The 24,445-nt window shown below is 46.5% G+C and overlaps 1 protein-coding gene across 1 annotated transcript; it reads left to right on the top strand.

Annotated features, from left to right (window-relative positions):
* The first annotated feature begins 2,895 nt into the window (after window positions 1-2,895).
* Window positions 2,896-24,445, top strand: LOC120761116 (myosin-3-like). The gene is made up of 39 exons (XM_040082013.1): window positions 2,896-3,099; window positions 4,252-4,395; window positions 4,477-4,633; window positions 5,452-5,479; window positions 5,561-5,669; window positions 6,163-6,255; window positions 6,560-6,623; window positions 6,709-6,807; window positions 7,829-7,932; window positions 8,013-8,151; window positions 9,096-9,214; window positions 9,392-9,541; window positions 9,984-10,154; window positions 10,766-11,075; window positions 11,237-11,310; window positions 11,539-11,626; window positions 11,710-11,827; window positions 13,174-13,297; window positions 13,378-13,514; window positions 13,591-13,846; window positions 14,026-14,268; window positions 14,635-14,811; window positions 14,892-15,037; window positions 15,124-15,214; window positions 15,635-16,024; window positions 16,126-16,252; window positions 17,131-17,249; window positions 17,729-17,925; window positions 18,096-18,295; window positions 18,937-19,092; window positions 19,710-19,834; window positions 20,027-20,335; window positions 20,421-20,624; window positions 20,760-20,885; window positions 22,429-22,599; window positions 22,693-22,797; window positions 22,872-22,967; window positions 23,088-23,225; window positions 24,428-24,445. The coding sequence occupies exons 1-39, from the start codon at window positions 2,896-2,898 to the stop codon at window positions 24,443-24,445; spliced, it is 5,826 nt and encodes a 1,941-aa protein (XP_039937947.1).

Here is a 24,445-nt window from a genome sequence, read left to right on the forward strand (position 1 = left end):
AAGAAAGACATTGAGGGGCTGGAGCGTGTCCAGAGAAAGGGATGGAGCTGGGGAAGAGTGTGGAGTTCCAGGAGCAGCCGAGGGAGCTGGGAAGGGGCTGAGCCTGGAGAAAAGGAGGCTCAGGGGGAACCTGTGGCTCTGCACAACTCCTGACAGGAGGGGACAGCCGGGGTGGGGGGGGGGGGGGGGGGGGGGGTCAGGCTCTGGGAACAGGGAACAGGGACAGGAGGAGAGGGAACGGCCTCAGGATGGGCCAGGGGAGGCTCAGCTTGGACAGCAGCATGAAATTCTTCACTAAAAGGGTGTTCAAACAACAGAACAGGCTGCCCAGGGAGGTGCTGGAGTTTCCATCCCTGGAGGTGTCCCAGGAAGGACTGGATGTGGCACTCAGTGCTCTGGGCCAGGTGACAAGGTGGGCACCAGTCAAAAGTGGACTTAGTCTTTTCCAAACCCCAGTGATTGTGTGGGTGAGGTCCAGCCCCTCCTGCTTTGAGCGTGCCTGGCAGCAGGAAATGTCTTTTCTGAATTACAGTGGCAATTTGGTGTCAGGACAAAGCCCCAAACTGCTCATTGGTCTGGTGTGTCTCAGCTTTTTGCTCTCAGCACATCCGCTGTGCTGAGTTCAAAGGGCCGATCACAAGGGATGCTAAAATAAGCTTTTCCCTTATCCTCCGGGCTTAGGGGGATTCTAGGAATTCATGGTTCATGAGATATGTGGCTTTGGTGTCCATTTTTAGTGACCTTAAATGAAATTAAGGGCAACATGAAACATGTTTTTCAAAACACTAGTGACAGTGACTCTGCTGCAAGCCCACAGGCTCAGCTCCCATCGAGCCAACACAAACAGGGTCAGGCAGTGTCCAAAAGGCAGGGTGACATCCCCTGTGCTGCAGCAGCAGCTGCAGGTGTCCCAGGGTGCTCCCCCAGCTGCGAGTGGTGCTCTGGGAGGTGGCAGGAGCTGTTCAGGGAGGGTGGAGGGGGCTTCTGGCTTCACACAAGTCTTGTTGTCTTCATTCTGCTGAGGGAAGGTTGGTTCTGCAGCCCTGGGTGAGTGTCTGTGCAGTGCAGAGAACAAACAGGGGTGGCTGAACAGTGGCAGACGACCAGAACAGCCAGAATGCCTCAGGAGGGAGGAGACCCTTCCTCTCCTGCACCAGGAGCTCACTCCAGCTGTGCGTGAAGACTCCCACTGTTCTGCAAACTGCTGCTCTGCCCACCCTGCCTGCTCTGTACCAACCAAACAGTGTGTTTGGGACCGGGAGACCTCCATGTAGAGCCCACTTTCCCAGTGTCCTTCTCATGTGGGAATTACAGTCACACATCTGAGAACCTCCATGGTGCAATGGGGCTTCTGCAGCTCCTTCTGGCACCAAGGGCAGTGAACATCGTGGGCAGCCAAAGTTGTATTTGAAGCTAAACCTGTGTAGTGTATTCATGATTTGACATTCATGAACCATCCACCCCTGGGCAGGTTTGGATGTTGCTCTTTGTGACTAGCCTCTAATTTGCCGTGTTTGTCACATTGTATTTCGGTCACGGGCTCCCATCCTGTCCTCCCTGACACGTGCAGTGCTGTAAGCCAGGAGAATTCCCATAACTGATCCTACGTGAATCCTCATCCTCTTTCTCCTTCTCATAGCCTTCCTCTCCACCCCATACAGAGCTGGTTTGGGTTCCCTCACCACGGTGCAGCTCTGCCCAGGTGACCTGTGAGCAGGAGCAGTGAGGCAGGTCCCTTCTGTGCCATCGTTTGTTCGACACGCTGGTGAGAGTGAAGTGCTGGCTGTGGCCGTAGCTGGCAGGAGAGCACGTCCCCAGTAAAGGAAATTTCCACCAAACAAAAGTCTACAAACCACAGATAGATCCCAGGGTTACTAAAATTGGGAGAGAAGAGCAGGTCCTTTCTTCACACACTGTATATGGCAAAAAATGAACATGAATTGGTGAGCAGGCAGGAGTGTCGATCCCTTCCTTCCAAATATAGGGAAGGGGCTGAACCAGGGGAACTAAGCGGAGCCTATAAAAGCTGTCAAGGAGAAAGCCCTTGTTGGTGGCTCCTGATGTCCTGGCCAGGCTGAGGGACAGCAGAGGGACAGAGGGCTCCTACCACAGGTCCTGTTCCCCATGCTTGGAGCCTCACAGGGCTGTAGCACTGTGGTGGGAATTCTGCTGTAGATTCCCCACTGGGCCATTCCTTGGGCAGGGAAGGAGTGGTCCCCGGTGAACTTTTCTGGCCTTCAAGAGACACAGTGAAAGGTGTTGGGCCTTGGAGAGGCTGCAGCTTAGCTGAAGTCTGACCTTTGACTCTTTTTCTTTCAGAGACACCAGATGTCAGCCGGTTCCTTCTCGCTTTCTGTTGACTGATTGTTAAGGTGAGGATTTGAGGCATGAAAACTAACAGCTTGCCCAGGCTGGCACGAGCTGGCTTTTCTCCTGTGCTCACTGTGGGCAGGTCCCTGTTTTTCCCTCTCCATGAGCTCCTTTAACAAGCCACAGCACATGTCCATTCCTGCCCACCGTGGCTGCTCACCAGAGACTAGAGCAGGTTCCATGTTAATAGAGAGTGGGGGAAGTCATGAACTAAAAACCAGAAGACAAATAATCTTCCTTTTCCAAGGACCACATGAATCCTTCAGATCTGACCACTTCCCTGGGGAGCCCTCCTCCTCCTTTGGATGTGGATCTCTTTCCCTTGGGGGCATGAAGGGTGGGAGCTCTTCTCCACTGCTTTTGTGCCTTCCAGCATGGAAAAGCAAACATCTCCCTCAAGATCTTGCTTCACACACTTGAGAGCTGGGAGGGGTGAGCTTGCAGCAGCCAGCTGAGCGTGGATGTGCAGCTCTGCCCTAAGAACCACGCAGGGGACCAGCCCAGCAGGGTTTGTCTTTCAGAGCCATGAGCAGAGACGCTGGCATGGAGATTTTTGGTGAGGCTGCACCGTACCTGCGCAAATCGGAGAAGGAGAGAATAGAAGCCCAGAACCGGCCATTTGATGCCAAGACCTACTGCTTTGTGGCTGACCCCGAGGTGGAGTACACCAGGGGGAGGATTAAGGCTGCACAGGACGGGAAGATAACTGTTGAGACAGAGGATGGCAGAGTAAGTGCATTCCTTGTGGCCCTTCTCCCAGCCCTGCTTAGGGACCCAGGGCATCTGCTGGGGATGAACTGAGAAAGCACCAGGCTAGCTCAGGCAAGAAATCTGCCCTGCCCTCCCCTGTCCTCTGACTGGGACCAGCACATCCTCCACAGGAAAGTATAGCTCTGGATGGTAGGATAAAAGTATTCATTGGATAATTATTCTTGGTTTGGGCTCTAAAAACCAGGCAGTGCTCTAAACCAGGTTGGATTGTAGCCTTGCCAGTCTTAACTTAGTTTTTAACGCTTTCTCAGCTAAAGCTGTCATATCCACTCACAAATTCCTTCCTTTGCTGGTAGCTGAGCAGACAGATACTTTGCAAGTCGCATTTACATATGAAGTTGTCAGTGACACTGGCTGCAGTTTCCCAGAGGAACATCCAAGGTGTTAATCTTCCAAAACGCTGAAATGTCTTAGCAGCTCGTGTCCTGATACCTTTTGTAAGAATAACTGCAGCAGTTCAAAGAACAGCCACGACCAACGTCTTGGCAGTAGGTGCTACGAGGCTTTTCGAAAGCAGTGGCTGAGTTAAGCTGCTGCCAGCTGTGAACCTCTGCCGCCCCCACAACATATCCACAGGCTCTGGCTGTGTGACAGGATGGTTCCCCACGGTGTGAGCCCTGCAGATGGTGCTGTTTGGTAGAGACAGAGCCTTTCTTTGATTGGGAGTGGAACAAGTCTGTCCCAAGGATGGATTTGCTGTTTATGAGTCTTGTGCTGTTTGTGTCTCGGCTCCCTGTCGCTGTCATGGGAACCCTGGAGGCTGGGAAGTTGGCTGGCCAGCCGACGTGCCCCAGGCTCTTACAGCCATGAGCAGCAGAGACCTAAAGCTCAGAAGCAGTGGTAATGTGTTGAAAGATCTGGTCCAGCACAAATCATGTCCGTGTGGTCATAACAATTCCAGTAAATGTACATCCTGTCATTGTAGCAGTGTTGTAGGGTTCCTGGCTGGCTGCAGTGTTTTCCCTGAAATAGCCATATCCTGCTTAGCACAGTTAAACATAAAGAAAAATATGAATTAGAGTAGCCTTAGAGATGTTATTATTTCCCTGTGGTTGTGGAAGGACTGTCAAGTGTGGCTGAACCAAGGTTTGCTCTTTTTCTGAATCACAGACAGTTGCTGTCAAACCTGACGATGTGTATGCCATGAACCCTCCTAAGTTTGACAGAGTTGAGGATGTGGCCATGCTGATCCACCTGCATGAACCTGCTGTCCTCTACAACCTGAAGGACCGCTACAGCTCCTGGATGATCTATGTAAGCTCCTTCTTCTGGCAAAGGAGAAAATACAGCTGCAGGAGCTGGACTTCAGTGACGCCTCTATTTTTTTTCCTGCAGACCTACTCGGGGCTCTTCTGCGTCACTGTCAACCCCTACAAGTGGCTGCCGGTGTACAACCCCGAGGTGGTGTTGGCCTACCGAGGCAAGAAGCGCCAGGAGGCCCCTCCACACATCTTCTCCATCTCTGACAACGCCTATCAGTTCATGCTGACTGGTGAGCTTTTCTATTTTGACCAGACTTGGAGTAAAAACATGTGTGCAGAACCGCTGCTTCTGCCAAGTGCCATTCCATGCTGCCACGGCTCAGTCGCCTTTCCCATCTCTTGGAGAGTGCTTGGTCTGTGTAATATTGCAGATTATCTGCTTGGTTTTTATTATCAAGCCTAGCTGATGCAAAAACCAGCTCCTGACAGTTTTCCCCACCTCCCGAAATATTTTCTATATTTTCTATATTTTCTATATTTTCTATATTTTCTATATTTTCTATATTTTCTATATTTTCTGTATTTTCTGTATTTTCTATATTTTCTCTATTTTGGAAGCACTGTGCTGTTGTGCTGTGCATTATCTATATTTCTGGTCGAAGTACCAAGCTAAGCAGCCTAACAGGGATCTCTGCCAAGGGCAGTTGCACTTGGACAGGACACAATATCACAAGTCCCTGGGCATCACACCTGCATGCAGCTTCAAGGAACAGCAGATAGATTCAGAACAGAGCTGGTAGAAATATTGTCACCAAAACACATGGTTTTAATTTGAATAAAGTCCTGTCCCATATTTAAAAGTATTAAAGGTAAAGAATTGAAAAGACAGGAGCGAAAACAAGCAGAGGATCAGCAAAGGAGGAGGAGAGAAGACAAAGAAGTGGAGTATTGGGAGGGAAAGAGAGGTGGAGAGTAGACCATGCACCTTTTCAGTTTCGCCTGCAGAGATTTTGTTCCATTCCCCCTGCCGGACACCAGGTCACAGCTACCTGTGAACCAGCACTTTCCCTGCAGCTTCTCTGACTGCAGCTGTTTTTCCCTTCGACAGATCGTGAGAACCAGTCAATCCTGATCACGTAAGTGCATCTGCCACTCGGGACTTTGTCTCCAACGAGACGTGGGCAGATTATTCTTCACTCTGAGCCTTCTTTCGCCAGCGGGGAATCCGGTGCCGGGAAGACGGTGAACACCAAGCGCGTCATCCAGTACTACGCGACAATCGCCGCCAGCGGGGAGCCGGCCACCAAGAAGGCGTCCCTGATGAAGGTGTGGGGAGGAAGGGCTTGGTGAAGGGCAGTCCAGGATGTTCACCACGGCCTCAAAATAGCTTTTATTAGTTTCAGCCACGCTTTGAAAGGCAGTAGGACCGGACCAGGGGGTGATGTGCGGTGAGGACAGCAATAAATACAAACCACCAGAGCTGACACTGCCAAGGTGTAGCTTCACCTGGACTGGAACCAGGTGTGCAGGAAGATTCAGAGGCTGCAGTTTCTTGACATGGATCAATCTGTCCCCGTGGCTGAGACCTAAGAGCTCTGACTGTGGGAGAAAATAAGACAAATTTCCTCTGAATAAGAGGAAAATGAGTTATTTGTTGTTTACCCCCAGGAGTTGGTGCTGGAGTCAAGAAGGGGCTGCAGTAGCACTGCAAAGCTGAAATGAAGTGCACATGGCTGCATATGTAATCATGCCATAGAGTCACTTCTTCCTACCACATAGCTCATGGTGCTTTTCAATAATTGTTCAATTATTCCTGCAGGGTACGCTCAAGGATCAAATCCTCAGCGCCAACCCACTGCTGGAGGCCTTTGGGAATGCCAAGACCGTGAGAAATGACAACTCCTCACGCTTTGTGAGTCATCCTGTGTCTGTCCCTCTGCCCTCCTGTGTTTCTAGTGCTCTTTGCCTGCTTGTTAGCTGTGACTGCGAGCCCCTTGGCTGGGAAAAATGTTCTTGCTGACCAGTTTCTTGGTTCTTTATGAAATGCTGATGTGTTGGCAGCTGTTTCATGCTTATATTGCTGCAGCAAAGTGTTCCCCTTTATCTATATATGTCAAAGCTAACCAGACTGATTTGGTGATGCTGTCACTAAGACTGAAGAGGTAAAAACACTCTGAGATTGCTGCACTGACCACCACCTTCTGTCTGCTTGCCAGGGTAAATTCATTCGGATCCATTTTGGAACCTCTGGGAAACTGGCCTCTGGTGACATTGAGACCTGTGAGTAACTGAGGGGGGCAGGGTGACAGCCTTGCTAGAAATTAAAGAACCTGAAAAATGTCTAAAATGTGCCTACGTGTTACAGACTTGCTGGAAAAGTCAAGAGTCACTTTCCAGCTGAAAGCTGAGAGAAGCTACCACATCTTCTACCAGATCCTCTCCAATAAGAAGCCTGAGCTGCTTGGTAAGGACAGCCACCACCTGGTGACACTGAGTAAAGTCAGCGTGGGAAACGTTTCCCTCCATGTGCCCGCCCGGTGACAGAGGGTCCAGCGGTACCAGGACACTGTGCCCTGTGTCACACGCTCCCAGGTGCCCCTTTGGCAGTGACTCAGTCTGTGCAGAACAGGGATCACGTGCTGATTTACAAACTCAGCATTGCAGCATCAGCCCTGCCCGAGTTCCCCAAGCTGTACTTGTGTCTCTGCATGACAGGGTCGCACCAGGGCTTTACTCCATCTCCATTTATCCTCCCTGGATAAGTTCTAACACAAACTGTGTGCAGGTGAGGTGCAGGGGTGGCCAATGTACTCTGCCTTGCCCCTTGCTATTCTCCATGGTGTAGAAATTCCGACTTAGATGGGCCAGGTCCTGTGAATAATCTTCAACAGAAAGGTGAGCAATTCTGGGTGCAGGATGGGCAGGTACCCTGATATACAAACCATTTATCTGAGCTTTTCATCGCATGGGCAAAGGTTATTTTCCTGTTTCCAGTGCAACCCCTCTGACCTTTTCCCCCTTCCCACTGCCACAGCACTCCCTACCCGTGCCCCACATCTGTCCCTTTTGCCACACACCCAGCTGCTGCACTCATCCTCGATCCACTCTGCCCATCCTTCCCAACTATCCACAGGACATTTCCCAGGGTGGTGCTCCTGCTCCCATCCTCCCACTCTGTGTGTGTCATGTATGAGGAAAAGCACAAATGAGCCTTCTCCAAAAGCCTCTTTCTTAAAAGCTCTTTCTGTGGACGGCCTGTGTTCTGTGCCTGCCACACAGACAGCGCAGCTCTCAGCTGACAGCATATTAAACTGGAAGGACTGCTCAGCCAGGGGAAGGCAGGTGAAAGGTTTTACTCTGTCTTTCTGGCCTCTTAATAGAAAACCAAGGGTTTGGGATGCAAAAGAAAGGAGAGCTCATGAAACTTCACTGAGCCATTGTCCCACCTTCCCTGCCAGGCTCTCACTCCTGTGTTTGCCTTTCAGAGATGCTCCTTGTCACAGCCAACCCCTACGACTATCCCTTCATCAGCCAAGGGCAGATCTCTGTGGCCAGCATCGATGACCAGGAGGAGCTCGTTGCCACAGATGTGAGTACAGTTAGCGAGGAGAGACAGTGTCACTTTCGCTCTCACCGCTGTTAAAACCAGCTGATCTGTCTGGTGTGCAGGTGGCCATCAACACTTTGGGCTTCAGCCTCGATGAGAAAATGGGGATTTACAAGTTGATGGGGGCGATCCTGCACTATGGGAACATGAAGTTCAAGCAGAAACCACGTGAGGAGCAGGCAGAGCCTGATGGCACAGAAGGTAATGCCTTCAAGGCTGGGAGAGAACTATTTCCAACTGTTTCCATGACATTTTTCAGTAGAAATGGAGGGAGTCTTCCAGGCGAGATGCAGTTGTTCCTTGATAAACATAAAAATGAAGTTTGATTTTCAACTTGGCACCTCAAGTAGAGGCACTTTCTGCTTCCAGTTTATTCCTGATGACTCTGCTGTAGGAGCCTGTGCCTGGGGCACATTACTGTAGTGTCCTCCAGTTTCTGGTTACACATATGTCACCGTGAAACACAAAGAAATCACACGAAGACAAGAGATTTCTGCAGAGGTTCTTCTGATCCAGCTTCCAGCTGAAAGGGCGGAGAGAAGAGACCCCTTTGTTTATTCTTTTACTTTTTATACATTTGTGGGTCTAGCAGAAGATTGGCTTTTTGGGGTTTCCACCCCTCAGCCTCAGTGGCCAGACGAATTGTCAGTTACAATTGTTTTCAGGTTAGAAATATGCAAACAAAGGACAAAGAATGAAAAACAAAGGGTTTGTTTATATTACTTCTGTGGGAAAGGTAGAAAACTGCTCTAATATTCTACAGTAACTAAAAGATCTGACTCCATTTATGAAAATCAAAAGGCTAATAAAGAAACTCAGAAAAACCAGGGTAACACACATACACACTTGTTCTGCCTAGGTGACAGTGCCGAGAAGTGGCTTGATGAGAAAAACTTTGCGTTGTCCCATCAACAGTGCACTCGTGGGTTTCACCACATCTCTCAGGGCTGCCGTAGCCACTCTGTCATGAGGACCAGTCCTACAAAGCTGTTGAGGAAAGCAAATGAGAATGTTAGTCAAGATTTGTGGATGGGGTAAAGCCAATCAAGTTGCAAGTTTCAGAGTGAGCTCTGACTGGTTCCAGTGCCCCGTGTGTGTGTCCGAGCTAAGAAGAAAATATTTCCAGTAATTATTTTGTTTTCCAGAGGCTGACAAAGCAGCATACCTGACGGGCCTGAACTCAGCAGACTTGCTGAAAGCTTTGTGCTATCCCCGAGTGAAAGTGGGAAATGAATATGTCATGAAGGGCCAAACAGTGGATCAGGTGAGTGTCAAGGAGCAGCAGGGACCTGCTCTCCCTAAGGAAAAGGAACGGGTGCAGGTCACATCTGAGAATGATTAAGGCCTGTTAGCCCACTGTGTGTGGGCATGGTGAGGGGTGTTTTGCTCTGGGGGTGCACTGGCAGTGCCCTGACACAGCTGTGTGACCACGTCCCTGCAGGTGCACCAGGCGGTGAATGCCATTGCCAAGTCAGTCTATGAGAAACTCTTCCTGTGGATGGTGACGCGCATCAACCAACAGCTGGACACGAAGCTGCCGAGACAGCACTTTATTGGGATCTTAGACATTGCTGGCTTTGAGATTTTTGAGGTTTGCAATGCTCTCAGACTTCTGCCTGTCTCTAAATGCTTTTTTTTGTTTGTTTGTTTGTCTTCTCTGAGCTTCCCTCCTCCTCACCCCAGTGCAGCCCTCAAGACCAGGGCAAGTCTGTCTGAAGCTGCTTCTGCCTTTGTAGATCCATCGCCCACTTTGTAAGAGGAGAGACATGGCAGAAGCACAGCCATGAAGCTGCTGTCTGTCTCCCCACAGATTCTGTATTTAGGGACATTAGGGCCACCCAAACCATGGGCAATTCAGGCTGCAGCAACCCTGCACTGCACTGCACAATTTTCTGTAAGCCTGGACACCCGTAGTACATTCTGTTATCAAAACCCTTTTTGGGACAGTCTGGCTTGACCTTGCCATGACATCTCTGTGAAAAAAACTGATCAGTGGCAGTTTAACACTATTAACACACTTACTCAAATATTAGTTTAACAGCTTTGAGCAGCTGTGCATCAACTTCACCAATGAGAAACTGCAACAGTTCTTCAACCACCACATGTTTGTGCTGGAGCAGGAGGAGTACAAGAAGGAGGGCATTGAATGGGAGTTCATTGACTTTGGGATGGACCTGGCTGCCTGCATTGAGCTCATTGAGAAGGTCAGTTCCTTAAGCACCTTGTGGAATCACAGAAATTGGATCTGTAAAGGGTTCTTGAGAGTGTTTTCACCGAGTGCCTTCAGTACAATCTCTGTGGGAAGCTTTCAGGTCTCTTCACCTGCTCTGTTTTGTTAAATATGATCCTTTTGATTAATTAATTATCCACTGACTGCAAATCAGACTGTATCCTGTCTTCTAAAAAGACACTAATTTTATTCTTCCTTCCCTCCTTTCCCCCTTCCCTCCTTCCTTCCTTCCTCTTTGTGTATTGGTTCCCCCTCAGGTTTTCTCTCAGTTGAATTCAAATCCCAGAAAGCCTCATGTCTGAGTAAGAAGTCACTACTGTATTCTAAGAAGTTACTGCACATTTTTTGCCTGACTTCTTTTATTTTCCACACACTGTCTGGATAGTTCAAAACTGTATATTAAAATCTCATGCGTTCTTTTAAGTATATTACCAGCTGTTAAAAAAAAATAAATCTTGTTTATTTGCTCCTCCCAGGCTAATTCTCTATAAAATACCTTCGGTTCTTCAATTTTAGCATGCTTTTCACTCTGTATTATTATAGCTTGAAATTCATCTTATTTGAAAACAATATTTTTCTATTCAGCCTATGGGCATCTTCTCCATCCTGGAAGAGGAGTGCATGTTCCCCAAGGCAACTGACACCTCTTTCAAGAACAAGCTCTATGACCAGCACCTGGGCAAGTCCAGCAGCTTCCAGAAGCCCAAACCTGGCAAAGGCAAGGCTGAGGCCCACTTCTCCCTGGTGCACTACGCTGGAACAGTGGACTACAACATCACTGGCTGGCTGGAGAAGAACAAGGACCCTCTGAATGAAACTGTCATTGGGCTGTACCAGAAATCATCTATGAAAATTTTATGCCATCTTTATGCCAGTTTTGCTTCCATAGATGAAGGTAGGCTGGGAGGATTCTGTTTCCAGTTTGGGATTTCCCACTGTGCCTCTCACCTGATGTGGATCAGTGTTGAGCCAGTGCTTGTGTGCCGTGTGTTAGATGCACAGTTCTAACAAGGGATCTGCAGCACTTCTCAGCTGGGCTGTCATCTCATTTTCCAGCGGAAGGTGGTGGGAAGAAGAAAGGAACCAAGAAGAAGGGCTCTTCCTTCCAAACTGTCTCTGTACTCTTTCGGGTAAGTGTGCTCTCTGGCAGAGACTGTCACACCACAGCCACATTTTCATTTTAAGACAGGAGGGAAGCTCTTCAGTAGTAGTCACTTACTTTGCTGATGCCTACACAGGATTGTAGAATATTCAGTAGCAGAGAAAGGACAAAGTTCTGAATTTTTGCTTTTCAGCAGAGTCAAATCACTTTGAGAACTGAGATAATACAGAGATTAGAAATTATCTCTGTTTTACAGGAAAATCTAAATAAGCTGATGTCTAACTTACGAACCACTCATCCTCACTTTGTGCGTTGCATCATTCCCAATGAAACAAAGACCCCAGGTAATTCATAAAGCATAGAATAGAAAGGGGCAGAAAGAGCAATGCTGGAGCAATCAGTATGTCCCCGTGCTGCTCTGTCACAGGCCTGATGGATCACAAGCTCGTTCTGCACCAGCTGCGGTGTAATGGTGTTCTGGAAGGCATTCGGATCTGCAGGAAAGGATTTCCTAACAAGATACCATATGGGGATTTCAAACAAAGGTCAGTAATAACATTCTTGTTTTTGCATTGAGCCCAGTTCATTTGAAAGAAGAGCCGTGCTAAACCAGTCCATGCTACAGTTGTTAGGAAAAGACTATTTTAATATTTAATATGCATGGAAAGCAAAAGACCTATCCAATAGCATGGTCTGTGTGGGCAGTGCCCACCCAGATGCCTTCCTCAATACTGTGTGCCAAAACCTATTTTTAATTTATTCCAGTTAATCTGAATGTTTGGATCTTCTTTGCTTTAATTCTCAAATTGGGCACAAACATGTTTCAGCAAAAATACAGAGGGTGGTCTATGCACATCCTGTATTTAACTGCTGTCTAGTAGAGGTTTGAAGAGTGTGGTTTAAACAATTCTAACTAGAATGGTTTTACAAAGATGAAATTGTGTTAAAACCAATACAACTTCTTGATGAAATGCTGAGTTTGACTGGCAAATAGAGCTGCAGTAACAAAAGGGGCTCCAACAGGAAATCCAAGTTAGTTCCACATGGCCCTCTCATTTTGTGGTGGGCTAATATTTCTACATGCTAACATTTCTACAGCATTTACAGATTCATTTATAGATAAAACCCCACAACCAAGAACTCTTATCACAGGAACTGCTGCAAATAAGACATTTATAAAGGGTTGCTAAATTCAGGACAACCCAGCTGGGGTCATCTGCTCGTTGTGTTATAACAAAGGCAAATGTAGGGTCAGATCTTTAAGAACAAAGCAATCACTCCCCCCTTACAACTCTGTGCAGGGTGTGCTGGGGAGCAGGACACTGAGAAGGGCTGGAATGGTGTTTTGGGTCCCAAATGAAGGCATTGGCCCAGCCATTGGTGTGGGAGGGCAGATTTGTGTGTCGATGCTGAAAATAGGTATAGAATAACCTCTCAGTGTAGGATTAGGAAGAACATTGCTGGATACAAAGTCTAATTCTGGGTTACATGGTTCATGAGGAATGTGAGAAGCTGGATATGGTTCAGAAAAGCAGTTTCCCTTACTCTTAAAATCCATCAATTTTTGTGAATTTACAGCTAGAACAGATTCAGAGAGAATTCTAGAGACCCCTAGAGTAGTGGTAATGACTGACACAGACGAGCAGAGTCTCTCAGGTGCAGAGAACAGACTGTCCATGCCTTCAGTCTCACTGAGGGCTGTAATGCATCCTTGGAACCTACTGAACTGTCCTGCTGCTATTTGCTGCTTTTCTTACTGCTTTGCTATTTGAGGCTGGAGGTGTGAGCCAGACTCAGCCTTCCTCTGTATCTTCAAACTGACAGCTGTTCTTGTGGCATCTTGTGCACTGAAATGGTACTGATGGGTAAGCTTTTCTCTTTGTTTTATCAGATACCACCTTCTGAATGCCAGTGTCATTCCAGAAGGAAAGTTTATCGATAGCAGGAAGGCGTGTGAAAAGTTGCTCTCTTCCATTGCGATAGATCATACTCAGTACAGATTTGGACACACTAAGGTAAATGTTTAATTTTGCCAAACATTCATTGCGTTGAAATGCAAGCCCAGCAACGAGTGATGTCTGTCCTTTGTCTGCAGGTGTTCTTCAAGGCAGGTTTGCTGGGTGTCCTGGAAGAGATGCGAGATGACCGTTTAGGACAGCTGATCACACGGACCCAGGCTTTGTGCAGGGGGTACCTCCGGAGACTTGAGCTGAAAAGAATGTTCGACCACAGGTGTGTGTCCTCTGCCAGGTCTGGTTGCTCAGAGATGGGCTTTATTCACAGTACTGATGGATCACGTTGGTTGCAGGGAGTCCATCCTCTGCATCCAGTACAACATCCGTGCATTCATGAAAGTCAAGCAGTGGCCCTGGATGAAGCTGTACTTCAAGTTCAAACCCCTCTTAAAAAGTGTGGGAACTGAGAAAGAGCTGGCCATGATGAAGGAAGAGTTTGAGAGAACAAAAGAAGAACTGGCTAAATCAGAAGCCACGAGGAGCAAACTGGAAGAAAAAATGGTGGCTCTGGTGCAAGAGAAAAAAGATCTACAGCTGCAAGTACAAGCTGTATGTAATTTAAATAATTTTTGGCTCTTCAGATTACATCAGTTTTGTCTGAGTGTTCAGGAAAGGGCTGAAAGGAAATTCTGTTATTTCGTGTACAAGCCACTTAATAAGCAGGTGATTTCTGCAAGCGTCAGTGCCAATGCGTGATAATGAAACACATTTCTGTTCTCCATAAAAAGGAAAATGAAAATCTGGCTGATGCTGAAGAAAGATGCGACCAGCTGATCAAACTGAAATTCCAGCTGGAAGCAAAAATGAAGGAGGTAATGGAAAAGCTGGAAGATGATGAAGAGATGAATGCTGATCTGTCAGCCAGAAAGAGGAAACTGGAGGATGAATGCTCTGAGCTGAAGAGAGATATGGATGACCTTGAGTTAACTTTGGTGAAGGCTGAAAAGGAAAAGCATGCCATTGAAAACAAGGTGGTTTTTTTTTTTTTATTTCTGGAATGTTTAATAACAATTGCTTTGTCTATGTATAGGCTGCAAAGGTTCAGTAAACTTGAATGCTTACATGCTGCTCTGTAAGGAGATTTATTGGCCTGGTATTGAATCTGGGCACCTCTGTTGTGCAAGAAAAACAACCCATAAGCATGCAAAAATGCAGTAAAATTAAAGTCCAGCATTGCTTTGTGACTTCTGAAGGGCTGATATATAAACAGAGAGATTGTAGAGTGTGACCATGCAATGGTCAAAGCCTCTTTGGGAGTCTGACAGCAAGTTCATCAGCAGTGTTCATTGTGAGGGTCAAAATTATTAGTGACCTTAAAGTATTTTGCCTTCCAATAGGTCAAAAATCTGTCTGAAGTAGTGACAGGTTTGGATGAGACTGTTGCAAAGTTAGTCAAGGAGAAGAAAGCCCTGCAAGAAGCCCAGCAACAGGCAGTGGATGACCTGCAAATAGAGGAGGACAAAGTTAATACCCTCACCAAAGCTAGGATCAAGCTGGAGCAGCAAGTGAACGATGTGAGCATGTTCAACACAAGGAGAAGGAGCAGATTCTTTAGTTGTTTATATATTCATGTTTATATATGTTTATGTTGCAGGTTGAAGGATCTTTGGAACTCGAAAGAAAAGCATGTGTGGACCTTGAACGGGCAAAGAGAAAGCTTGAGGGAGACTTGAAGCTTGCACAGGAAACCATAGTAGATCTGGAGAATGATAAACAACATTTAGATGAAAAATTAAGGAAGTATGAGAAAAAAATCAGTGAAAAAATTGTTATTTGGCTTTAACTGGACATTGTTTCTTTTAATAAAAAGAACATCTCTTTCACAGGAAAGACTTTGATTTCAACCAGATGCAAAACAAAATTGCGGAACAGCAAAATTCAGGTACCCATTTGCAGAAGAAGATGAGAGAATTGCAGGCAAGAGACTTTATGTACCTACTTCATCATTACTGTTTGCTAGTTTTAAACTGTAGTACCACCAATAATGCTTGGTGTCCACAGTTTGGCATTGCTTCTGTCAGACACAGGGGAAGCTTCCAGCAGCTTCTCACAGAAGCCACCTCTGTATCCCCCCACTACCAAAACCTGGCCATGCAAACCCAATACAACAACAGAAAGCTGTGATCTAAAGCTATAATGAGTTAATCCATAGGTCTTTTCCTGTCAGTAAGCCTTTACCTACAATGCCAAAACAGTGACATTCGAAGGAAGTTTGTTTTGCTTACAGTCTCCAGAGCAAATTTCTTGGTGTTCTGCTGTGACAAATATGCAGTAACCTAAGCACTGAATGACTTGTTCCCTATTTAATTCCTGATGTGCCATTCCCTTGTTTTACAGGCCCGTGCTGCAGAGCTGGAAGAGGAGACCACGAGTGAGAAAGCGGCGCGGGCAAAAGCAGAGAAGCGCTGTGCTGAGCTGGCTCGGGAGCTTGAGGAAATCCGCGGAAGCCTCGATGAGGCTGGAGGAGCCACCACTGCTCAAACAGAGCTCACCATGAAGCACGAGGCAGAATTCCAGAAGATGCGCCGTGACCTGGAAGAGGCCACGCTGCAGCACGAAGCCACGGCTGCCGCCCTGCGCAAGAAGCACGCGGACAGCACAGCTGAGCTGGGCGAGCAGATCGACAACCTGCAACGCGTGAAGCAGAAGCTGGAGAAGGAGAAGAGCGAGCTGAAGATGGAGATTGATGACTTGGCCAGTCGTACAGAGACCATTACCAAGTCCAAGGTGTTTCTTCATAACTTAAATACTCGAATTACCAATAATTCTGTCTGATGGGAACTTTACAAACACACCTACACTGATTCCACTTCCTTATTCTCGTTCAGGCTATTCTGGAAAAAAGGTATCGCACACTGGAAGATGAGATGAGTGAGATGAAAGCCAAACTTGAGGGGCACCAGAGGAATGTGACTGAGATGGTGATGCAAAAAACCCAGCTCCAGACAGAGTCTGGTAAGGAAGGCACAAAGATGTGCTGAGAGGATATTTTTTCCCTTCAGTAGCAAACAGATTCTCTCAGGTGTACCCTCCTGTGACCAGTTTGTTGTAAGGTCATCGAGCGCAGTGCTCAAGGGGAGTCTTAGAATGAAATTGAAAATTTGAGAAAAAATGTAAAATAGCTCAGGAAAAGTCGGAAAAAGATGATATTGGAAAGCTACAAGAAATACTGAGAATTCTAGAGACGATGGCATAAGCTATAGGCACCTCTCCAAGAAAGGGGAGAGGTGTACTTCAGTCCCCAGGACAGAGGGTGATATGGAATAAATGTTTTCCAGTTACTGTAAACCCTATGAAATGAAACTTTAGGGTTTATCTCTCACATCACAAGGCCATTTACGGGAAACTGCTACAGCATTTTGTGTCAGTTCAGCCAATGTGGCAGCATAAAATCCTACTGCTTCACAATTAAAATTGGGCTTTAAAAAAAGCAATTAAGCAAATTTTCAAAAGCATTTCTCTTCAGGAAAAAAAATAGCATCTAGTGGATCAGAACTGTAATAAGGAATACAGTTAGGGAATCAGGTGAATTTAGATAAAGAAAGAACAACAAAAGTATTTTGAAGGATTAAAATATATTGTGCAATGGTAGACATATGTACATAATGAGAGCAACTGATAAGAGTGCTGTGTGATTCCACTAATTATCATTATAATTAATAATAATAATAATAATAATAATAATAATAATAATAATAATAATAATAATTATTATTATTATTATTATTATTATTATTATTTACTACTACTACTACTACTACTATTAAAATATATGAGTGTTTTCAGGATGCTTAATCTGGGCAGTATTGAGAACTTGCCCTCCCTTGTCATAGGGGAACTAAGCCGTCAACTCAAAGAGAAAGAAGCCGTAAGGCTGCAGCTGTCCAGAAGCAAGCAAGCACTTACACAGCAAATAGAAGAACTCAAGAGGCAGCTGGAGGAAGAGATCAAGGTAGTGTGAACTACTGAGCACCTGATAAGGCTTCAAAATGTATCAGGGTCTCAGTTAATTTGAAAACCACTTTTGGGAGTTTGTAAGTATTGCCTATAGTCTAACACAGTAAAATTAGTCCGGGGAAGGATGTGTACAGGAAGAATTGTGTGCAAAGGATGACTCTGGCATGCTGAAAGCTGGTTCAGCTTGGTGAATTTTTTCTTGTTTTTAAATTTTAAAGCCATGGTCTATGTGATTTGTTTAGCTTCTGTAGCCACAGGGAAGACAAGCTACAGCATATGCCAAGGTGAAAGCATAACTTTTGGTCTTTTCCAGCAGTAGAATTGGTGACAGATTAAGGCAGCTTCCTGAACACTTACAAAGCCCCAGCCCTTTGTGTTCTGCCCACACTGCAGTGATCATATTTCAGGTATTTCAGAAGGTCACATGGTCTCCTGCTCCTAACAGAAATACATGATATTGTGGATATTTTTTAGGCCAAGAACGCCCTGGCCCACGCCCTGCAGTCGGCTCGCCACGACTGTGACTTGCTCCGGGAACAATATGAGGAGGAGCAGGAGGCCAAGGGGGAGCTGCAGCGAGCCCTGTCCAAGGCCAACAGTGAAGTGGCCCAGTGGAGAACCAAATACGAGACGGACGCGATTCAGCGCACAGAGGAGCTCGAGGAGGCCAAGTACGGAATAGATGAGATGAGCTGTCCACATGTACATTGGGAAGGACATAGACCCACTTTTAGTAGCCTCACTTAAATGATTTTTTTGGGGGTTGCATATAGTCTTAACTGAGACACATAATGCAATGATTTTTTCTAATCATACACTTGTTTTATTTATGTGCCTTAAGGAAAAAGCTCTCTCAGCGTCTCCAGGAAGCAGGGCAGCAGGCAGACACGCTGAATTCCAAGTGTGCCTCCTTGGAGAAGGTGAAGTTTAAGCTGCAGGGGGAAGTGGAGGATCTGGCACTGGACATACAAAGAGCAAACACATCAGCAGCTGCCCTCGACAGGAAACAGCAGAATTTTGATAAGGTCATAAATGAGCACGGTATCTTTCAAGTGTAGCCTACCAGAAAGCCAAAATAACACTGTACATCAGTCAATACTGAAGTCAAGGTGAATCTAACTAGAGCCACTATGGGCATGGCAGTAGGAATTTGTCCTGGTTTCAGAGACTGCATTATTTATCTAGTACAAAATGTCATCACAGACAAAATAACATTTTTAGTGCCAGCAGGAAATGAAACATAATAACCTCTCCTATGAGGAAAGGTTGAGAGAATTTGGATTGTTCAGCCTAGAGAAGAGAAGCTTTGGGGTGACCTAACTGTGGCCTTCCAGTGCCTAAAGGGAGCTAACATGAAGATGGAGAGAAACTGTTTACAAGGGCATGGAGCGACAGGACAAGGGGGAATGGCTTCACACTGACAGAGAGTAGGTTTAGATTGGATATTAGGATGAAATTCTTCCCTGTGAGGGTGGTGAAACCCTGGCACAGACTGCCCAGAGCAGCTGGGGCTGCCCCATCCCTGGAGGTGTCCCAAGGCCAGGTTGGACAGGGCTTGGAGCAGCCTGGGATAGTGGAAGGTGTCCCTGCCCATGGCAGGGGATTTGGATCTAGGTGAACTTTGATGTCCCTTCCAACCCAAAGCGTTCTATGATTCTATGATGTCTTCCAGGTCACGGCAGAATGGAAGGGGAAGTATGAGGAGAGCCAGCTGGAGCGAGAAGCTCTCTCTAAAGAAACAGGCTCGCTGAACACAGAGGTTTTCAAAGTGAAAAATGCCTATGAGGAAACCTTAGATCAGCTTGAAACAATCAAACGGGAGAACTCCGCTCTCCAGCGTACGTGTTTGGCTCTGGTTTCCCGTTAGCTTTCACAGACCAACCACAGCAAGGTGCGCTCCACGAGCACACTCATGTCAGCACGAGGGCACCAAGTGACAGCACTCTGTCCTTCCCGTGCTCTCCATCTTCATGCACAACATCAGTGTCTTACCAAAAGTTGCCAAGAGTGACTGTAAAGTGATTAAGCCAATAAAGCAAATGTCCTGGCTCTCTCATCTTCTGCAGACACTGAGGTACCATTTCCCAGGCAAAGGTAGTGACCATGGGAGACTGAGCAGCTCATGAAAGTGAGATTTACAGGTGCACTGAACACAAAGACAGGACCTGTTGTTTTACACCCTGATGGCCTATCTGTAGATGCAACTCATGCAGAGCTCTTCCAGGCTCTCTGTAAGGAGGGCTGTGAAACCACACCGTGCACACCTGATGCCCCACTTGGCCTGCATCTGTTGGTTGTGTCTAGTTTTATCTGTACATATTTACAGACATGTGAACCATTGTGTGCGCACATACATTTGTGTTATGTATCTATTTATGTGTGCAAAAGGGGTGCTGAATGCAGCAACCAAGCATAGAGTTCAGCTCCTCTGGTTGATGCTGTTCTTCTCTCACAGAGGAAGCAGCTGATCTCACAGAGCAAATTACTGCAAATGGCAAAAAGATCAGAGACCTTGAGAAAGCCAAAAAGCAAGCTGAAATTGAAAAAAATGGTCTGCAATTAGCTCTGGAGGAGGCAGAGGTGAGTTAAATATTACTGTAAATAGTAAAGAGCATGATGAGCAGCTTTCTGTTCCCTTTTCTGGCAGTAGCTGTGTGCAAGGTTGATTGTCACAAACTTTAGGAAGTTCTATGAAGGCACTGAGTACTGGCTCAATAATCCTGTTTCTGAAATGTTACCTTCATCTTTGTTTTTCCCCTTTTCCTTTTAAAGGCAGCTCTTGAGCATGAAGAAGTCAAAATCCTTGGTGTCAACCAAGAACTGACTCAGATGAAGTCAGAAATCAGTAGAAAGATTGCTGACAAGGATGAGGAGATCAACCAGCTAAAAAAGAACAATGAAAGGATTGTGGAGACAATGCAGAGTGTTTTGGATGCTGAGATCAGGAGCAGGAATGAAGCCCTGAGGCTGAAGAAGAAGATGGAAGGAGACCTGAATGAAATGGAGATCCAGCTGAGCCATGCCAACCGCCAGGCTGCAGAGGCCCAGAAGAACCTGCACAGCATCCAGGGAGCTCTCAAGGTCTTGCTTTACCATTCGGTCAATTTCTTTTTTAAGCACAGTGTTCAAGAAACTCATTAGGATAAATCTGGCTCTTCCAATGCAGGACACTCAGCTGCACTTGGATGATGCTGTCAGAGCACAGGATGACCTGAAGGAGCAGGTGGCCATGGTGGAGCGCAGGACAAACCTGCTGCAGGCTGAGATTGAGGAGCTCCGGGCAGCCCTGGAGCAGACAGAGAGATCGAGAAAACTGGCTGAGCAGGAGCTTCTGGATGCCACTGAACGTGCACAGCTCCTCCATACCCAGGTAGTTTAGCTTTGCTAAGACTGATGTATTTTGGGGCCCAGAGATTGATGGAGGGAGAATGAATGGTAATTGATGATCTCTATGTGTAACAGACCAAAGACAGACACTCAAAGCCTCTCTCTTTCTCCTTTGTAGAACACCAGCCTCTTTAATACAAAGAAGAAGCTTGAAACTGATATGGCACAACTCCAAACAGAGATAGAGGATGTTACTGAACAAGCAAGAAGCGCTGAAGAAAGGGCTAAGAAGGCAATGACAGATGTGAGGATGTTACTGTGGTTTTCACTTTGAATTTTCAAGGCTTCCAGTGGCATTGCTCTTGGGAATTAATGTAAATACTCTTGTCATATGTTGGACAAGGAACAGTCTGTGGGACTGGTTGAAAAGGCTTTGTGTCTGAGGAGGTTTAGAGCAACAGGGAACTCGTCCTGCTGACAGATGGGGCTGTTGCCATCATAAAGAACTAAACCTGCATTTAGTCAGTCAAAAACAAAATAGCTTTCTTCAGTGCTGCATGAAAACATATAATCCACAAAGAATCTTGCAATATTGAAACCAGTAAAGTGGCTAAGGCATCTCAACAGATCTTTTTGCAGAATCCTATTTAGCAATTTTTTAACTGACAATTGTAAATTTCCATTGAAGATTGGTGTTAAATCCTCCCATGCAAGACCTGTGAAGCTGAAGCAGGCAATAGGACTGGTGTGTCATGGGACTCCATCTGCTCATGATTTTTGATGCAGAGGATCAAACCAAAATCTTAGATACATTATGTGGAATTAAAATAGAAAGAAAACTTTTCAATTTGCTCGTTAAAGGAAAAAAAAAAATTAAATAGAATCTCAGTATTATTAGGATTGGAAGGGACCTGTGGAGATCACCCACTCCAACCTCTCTGTCCAGGAAGGGTCACCTGCAGCAGGTGACACAGGAACATGTCCAGGCAGGTTTGGAATGTCTCCAGAGGGAGATTCCATGCCCTCCCTGGGCAGCTGTTCCAAGCTCTGCCATCCTCCATGGAAAGAAGCTCTTCCTCATGTTGAGGTGTTCTTGTGTTTTAATGCTTTCTATTCTGTCTGAATAAAAGAGAAAGAAAACATTACAATGAATTATACACGCATACACATATATATTTATATAAAATGTCTAGTGGTCACATTTTTCAATTTAGACCTTTTCAGATATTTTGCTGCCAAAGCAATCTGTTGAATTCTACATTAATTATAAATATATAACTATAACATTAATTATAATGTTTCATCAAAGTGCTTAATTATATTGTGTAGGAATCCAACATTTGAGACCAAAATAAATCTTAGTTAGTCTTAAATAACATAGATTATTTTAAACTATTTTGTGCCTTTGTGGCACTTCCGTCCAGGAGGTTGTGGCAGTAGCAGGGCACGCACTAAAGCACAGCACTCAGCACACCCCAGACGTGTTGACACAGAAGTTTTTCAGGTGTTCCATGTCCTGTTCCCAGACTCTCCCGTTGCTGTGGCTGGTTTCCCCCGGCACGCAGCTGTTGGTGAGGTCACAGTGGGACCGTGCAGTGGGTCAGAGCATTCTGCTCCTTTCTGTCACTCCAGCTCTGTGTGCAGTAAGGCAGACTTTTCCCATCCTTTTCACTACTATTTCCTGCCGTGTTTTTGCCATTATCATGTCATGGGAAAAATGGAAAACCAAAATAGGGAGTGGGGTGGCAGGAATGGTCAGCAGGACACAGGAGTTAATCATCTGCTGGTGCACAGTATGTGCTGTTCTTTCAGATTCTTCCAGTTTCTTGTGTCATCTCCTTTCCAAGGCAGCCAGGATGGCAGAAGAGCTGAAGAAGGAGCAGGACACCAGTTCCCACCTGGAGAGGACAAAGAAGAGCCTGGAACAGACAGTGAAGAGCATGCAGCTTCACCTGAGTGAGGCTGAGCAGCTGGCACTGAAGGGAGGGAAGAAGGAGATCCAGAAGCTGGACGCCAAGGTGGGAACCAGCACTGAACATAGGTGTCAGAAACATCTTTCTTCTCCAAGTCCGATGAGAGGGCTTAAAGCCAATTCTTGATTAATTCATCAGATCCGAGAATTAGAAGCTGAACTGGAAGAAGAACGTAAACAATCCTCAGAGGTTCTGAGAGACATCTGCAAATCTGAACGGCGACTGAAAGTGCTCATTGTCCATGTGGGTAAAAAATAGAAAGCAATTCTGATGTTTTGTCTCCCAAGGACATAAAATTGCATGTTCTCTTTCCACAGTGTGAAGAGCAAAAGAGGATCATGATTAGGTTACAAAATCTGGTGGATGAACTGCAGAAGAAAATCAAATCCTACAGAAGACAAGCTGAGGAAGCAGTGAGTCACTAAAGCGAAGCAAATACTTATTTACCAGTTCATGGGACTGTCAGTTTAAAAGTTGGCTCTGTGCCCCAGCCTGTTGCCAGATGGTTTTAAATTTTTCTTTTGGAATTTCAGGATGAACAAGCCAATACTGATCTCTCCAAACTGAGAACTGCCCTGCATAAGATAGGTGAAGCCCTGGAGAGGGCGGAGACTGCTGAGAACCAAGTAAATAAGCTCAGAGCTAAGGCCCGAGGATGCCTCACTACAAAGGTAAGGCTTTACTGCAGGTGTGCTCTTTGCTCAAATGAGTCTAGCAGCAGATTTGTGCCTTGCCAGAGGCACAGGCATCGTTTGGAAAGGACAGCTCTGGAAGGAAGGGCTTTTAAAGACAAACTGAGTGGATTTGGGTTGTTCAGCCTGAGGAAGAGAAGGCTCTGAGCAGACTTTATTCTGGCCCCCTTAAATGGGTCTTGCAAGAAAGACAGTGAAAGACTCTTTGCAAGGACTTTTAGTGACAGGGCTCTCCTTAAACACCTCCAGGGATAGTGACTCCACCACCTCCCTGGGCAGCTCAGTCCAATGCCCAACTTTTCCAGTGAAGAATTTCTTCCTCACGTCCAACCTGAACCTCCCTTGGCACAGTTTAAGGCTGTGTCCTCCTGTGGTGTCCCTGTTCCCTGGGAGAAGAGCCTGACCCCACCTGGCTGCACCCTCCTCTCAGGGAGTTGTAGGGAGTGATGAGCTCTCTCTCCCCTGAGCCTCCTCCAGGATAAACAACCCCAGCTCCCTCAGCTGCTCCTCACAGCACTTGTGTTCCAGACCCTTCACCAGCCTCTGGACACACTTCACCCCATCAATATCTTTCCTAAACTGAGGGGCCCAGAACTGGACGCAGCACTCGAGGTGCAGCCTCACCAGTGCCAAATACAGAGGAAGAGTGACTGCCCTGGCCCTGCCACACCATTCCTGATCCAGGCCAGGTGCCATAGGCCTTCTTGGCCACATGGGCACACTGCTGGCTCGTGTTCAGTCAGCTGTTGACCAGCATCTGCAGGTCCCTTTCTGCCTGGCTGCTGTCTGGCCACTCTGTCCCCAGCCTGTAGCTCCCCGCTGTAGGTGGTTGTTGTGACCAACACCGACACTTGGTCTCCTTGAACCTCGCATTGTTTGATCTGGCCCATCAATCCAGCCTGTCCATGTCCCTCTGCAGAGCGCTCCTACCCCCACCTAAAGCTGAGCACCAGGAAAAGGCTTTGGCTCAGTGCTTGCCAGGTTATCTTGCCAAAACTCCAGGGGATGGCTGAGTCCAGGTTGCTCAGCAAAGTCTCTAGACATGAGATAAGGTTATAGAGGGAATGCTTAATCTCTAATTGAATTGGAAGCCCAGACAGAGGCAAGATTTCAGGTATCTTCTATTGGATATCCCCAGGTGAACAGGCTGACTGTGAACCACTCTCTGCAATATCCTGTAGGTTAAAATCCTGATTTGA

The sequence above is a fragment of the Hirundo rustica genome, chromosome 18 (genome assembly GCF_015227805.2).
Source record: "Hirundo rustica isolate bHirRus1 chromosome 18, bHirRus1.pri.v3, whole genome shotgun sequence".
NCBI classification, from domain to species: Eukaryota; Metazoa; Chordata; class Aves; order Passeriformes; family Hirundinidae; genus Hirundo; species Hirundo rustica.

Coding starts and splice junctions, on each gene's coding strand:
- LOC120761116 (XM_040082013.1), top strand. CDS start 2,896: ATGAGCAGAGACGCTGGCATGGAGATTTTTGGTGAGGCTGCACCGTAC. Junction 7,933..8,012: donor AGGAGCTCGTTGCCACAGAT/GTGAGTACAGTT, acceptor TCTGGTGTGCAG/GTGGCCATCAACACTTTGGG. Junction 19,835..20,026: donor TAGCTCTGGAGGAGGCAGAG/GTGAGTTAAATA, acceptor TTCCTTTTAAAG/GCAGCTCTTGAGCATGAAGA.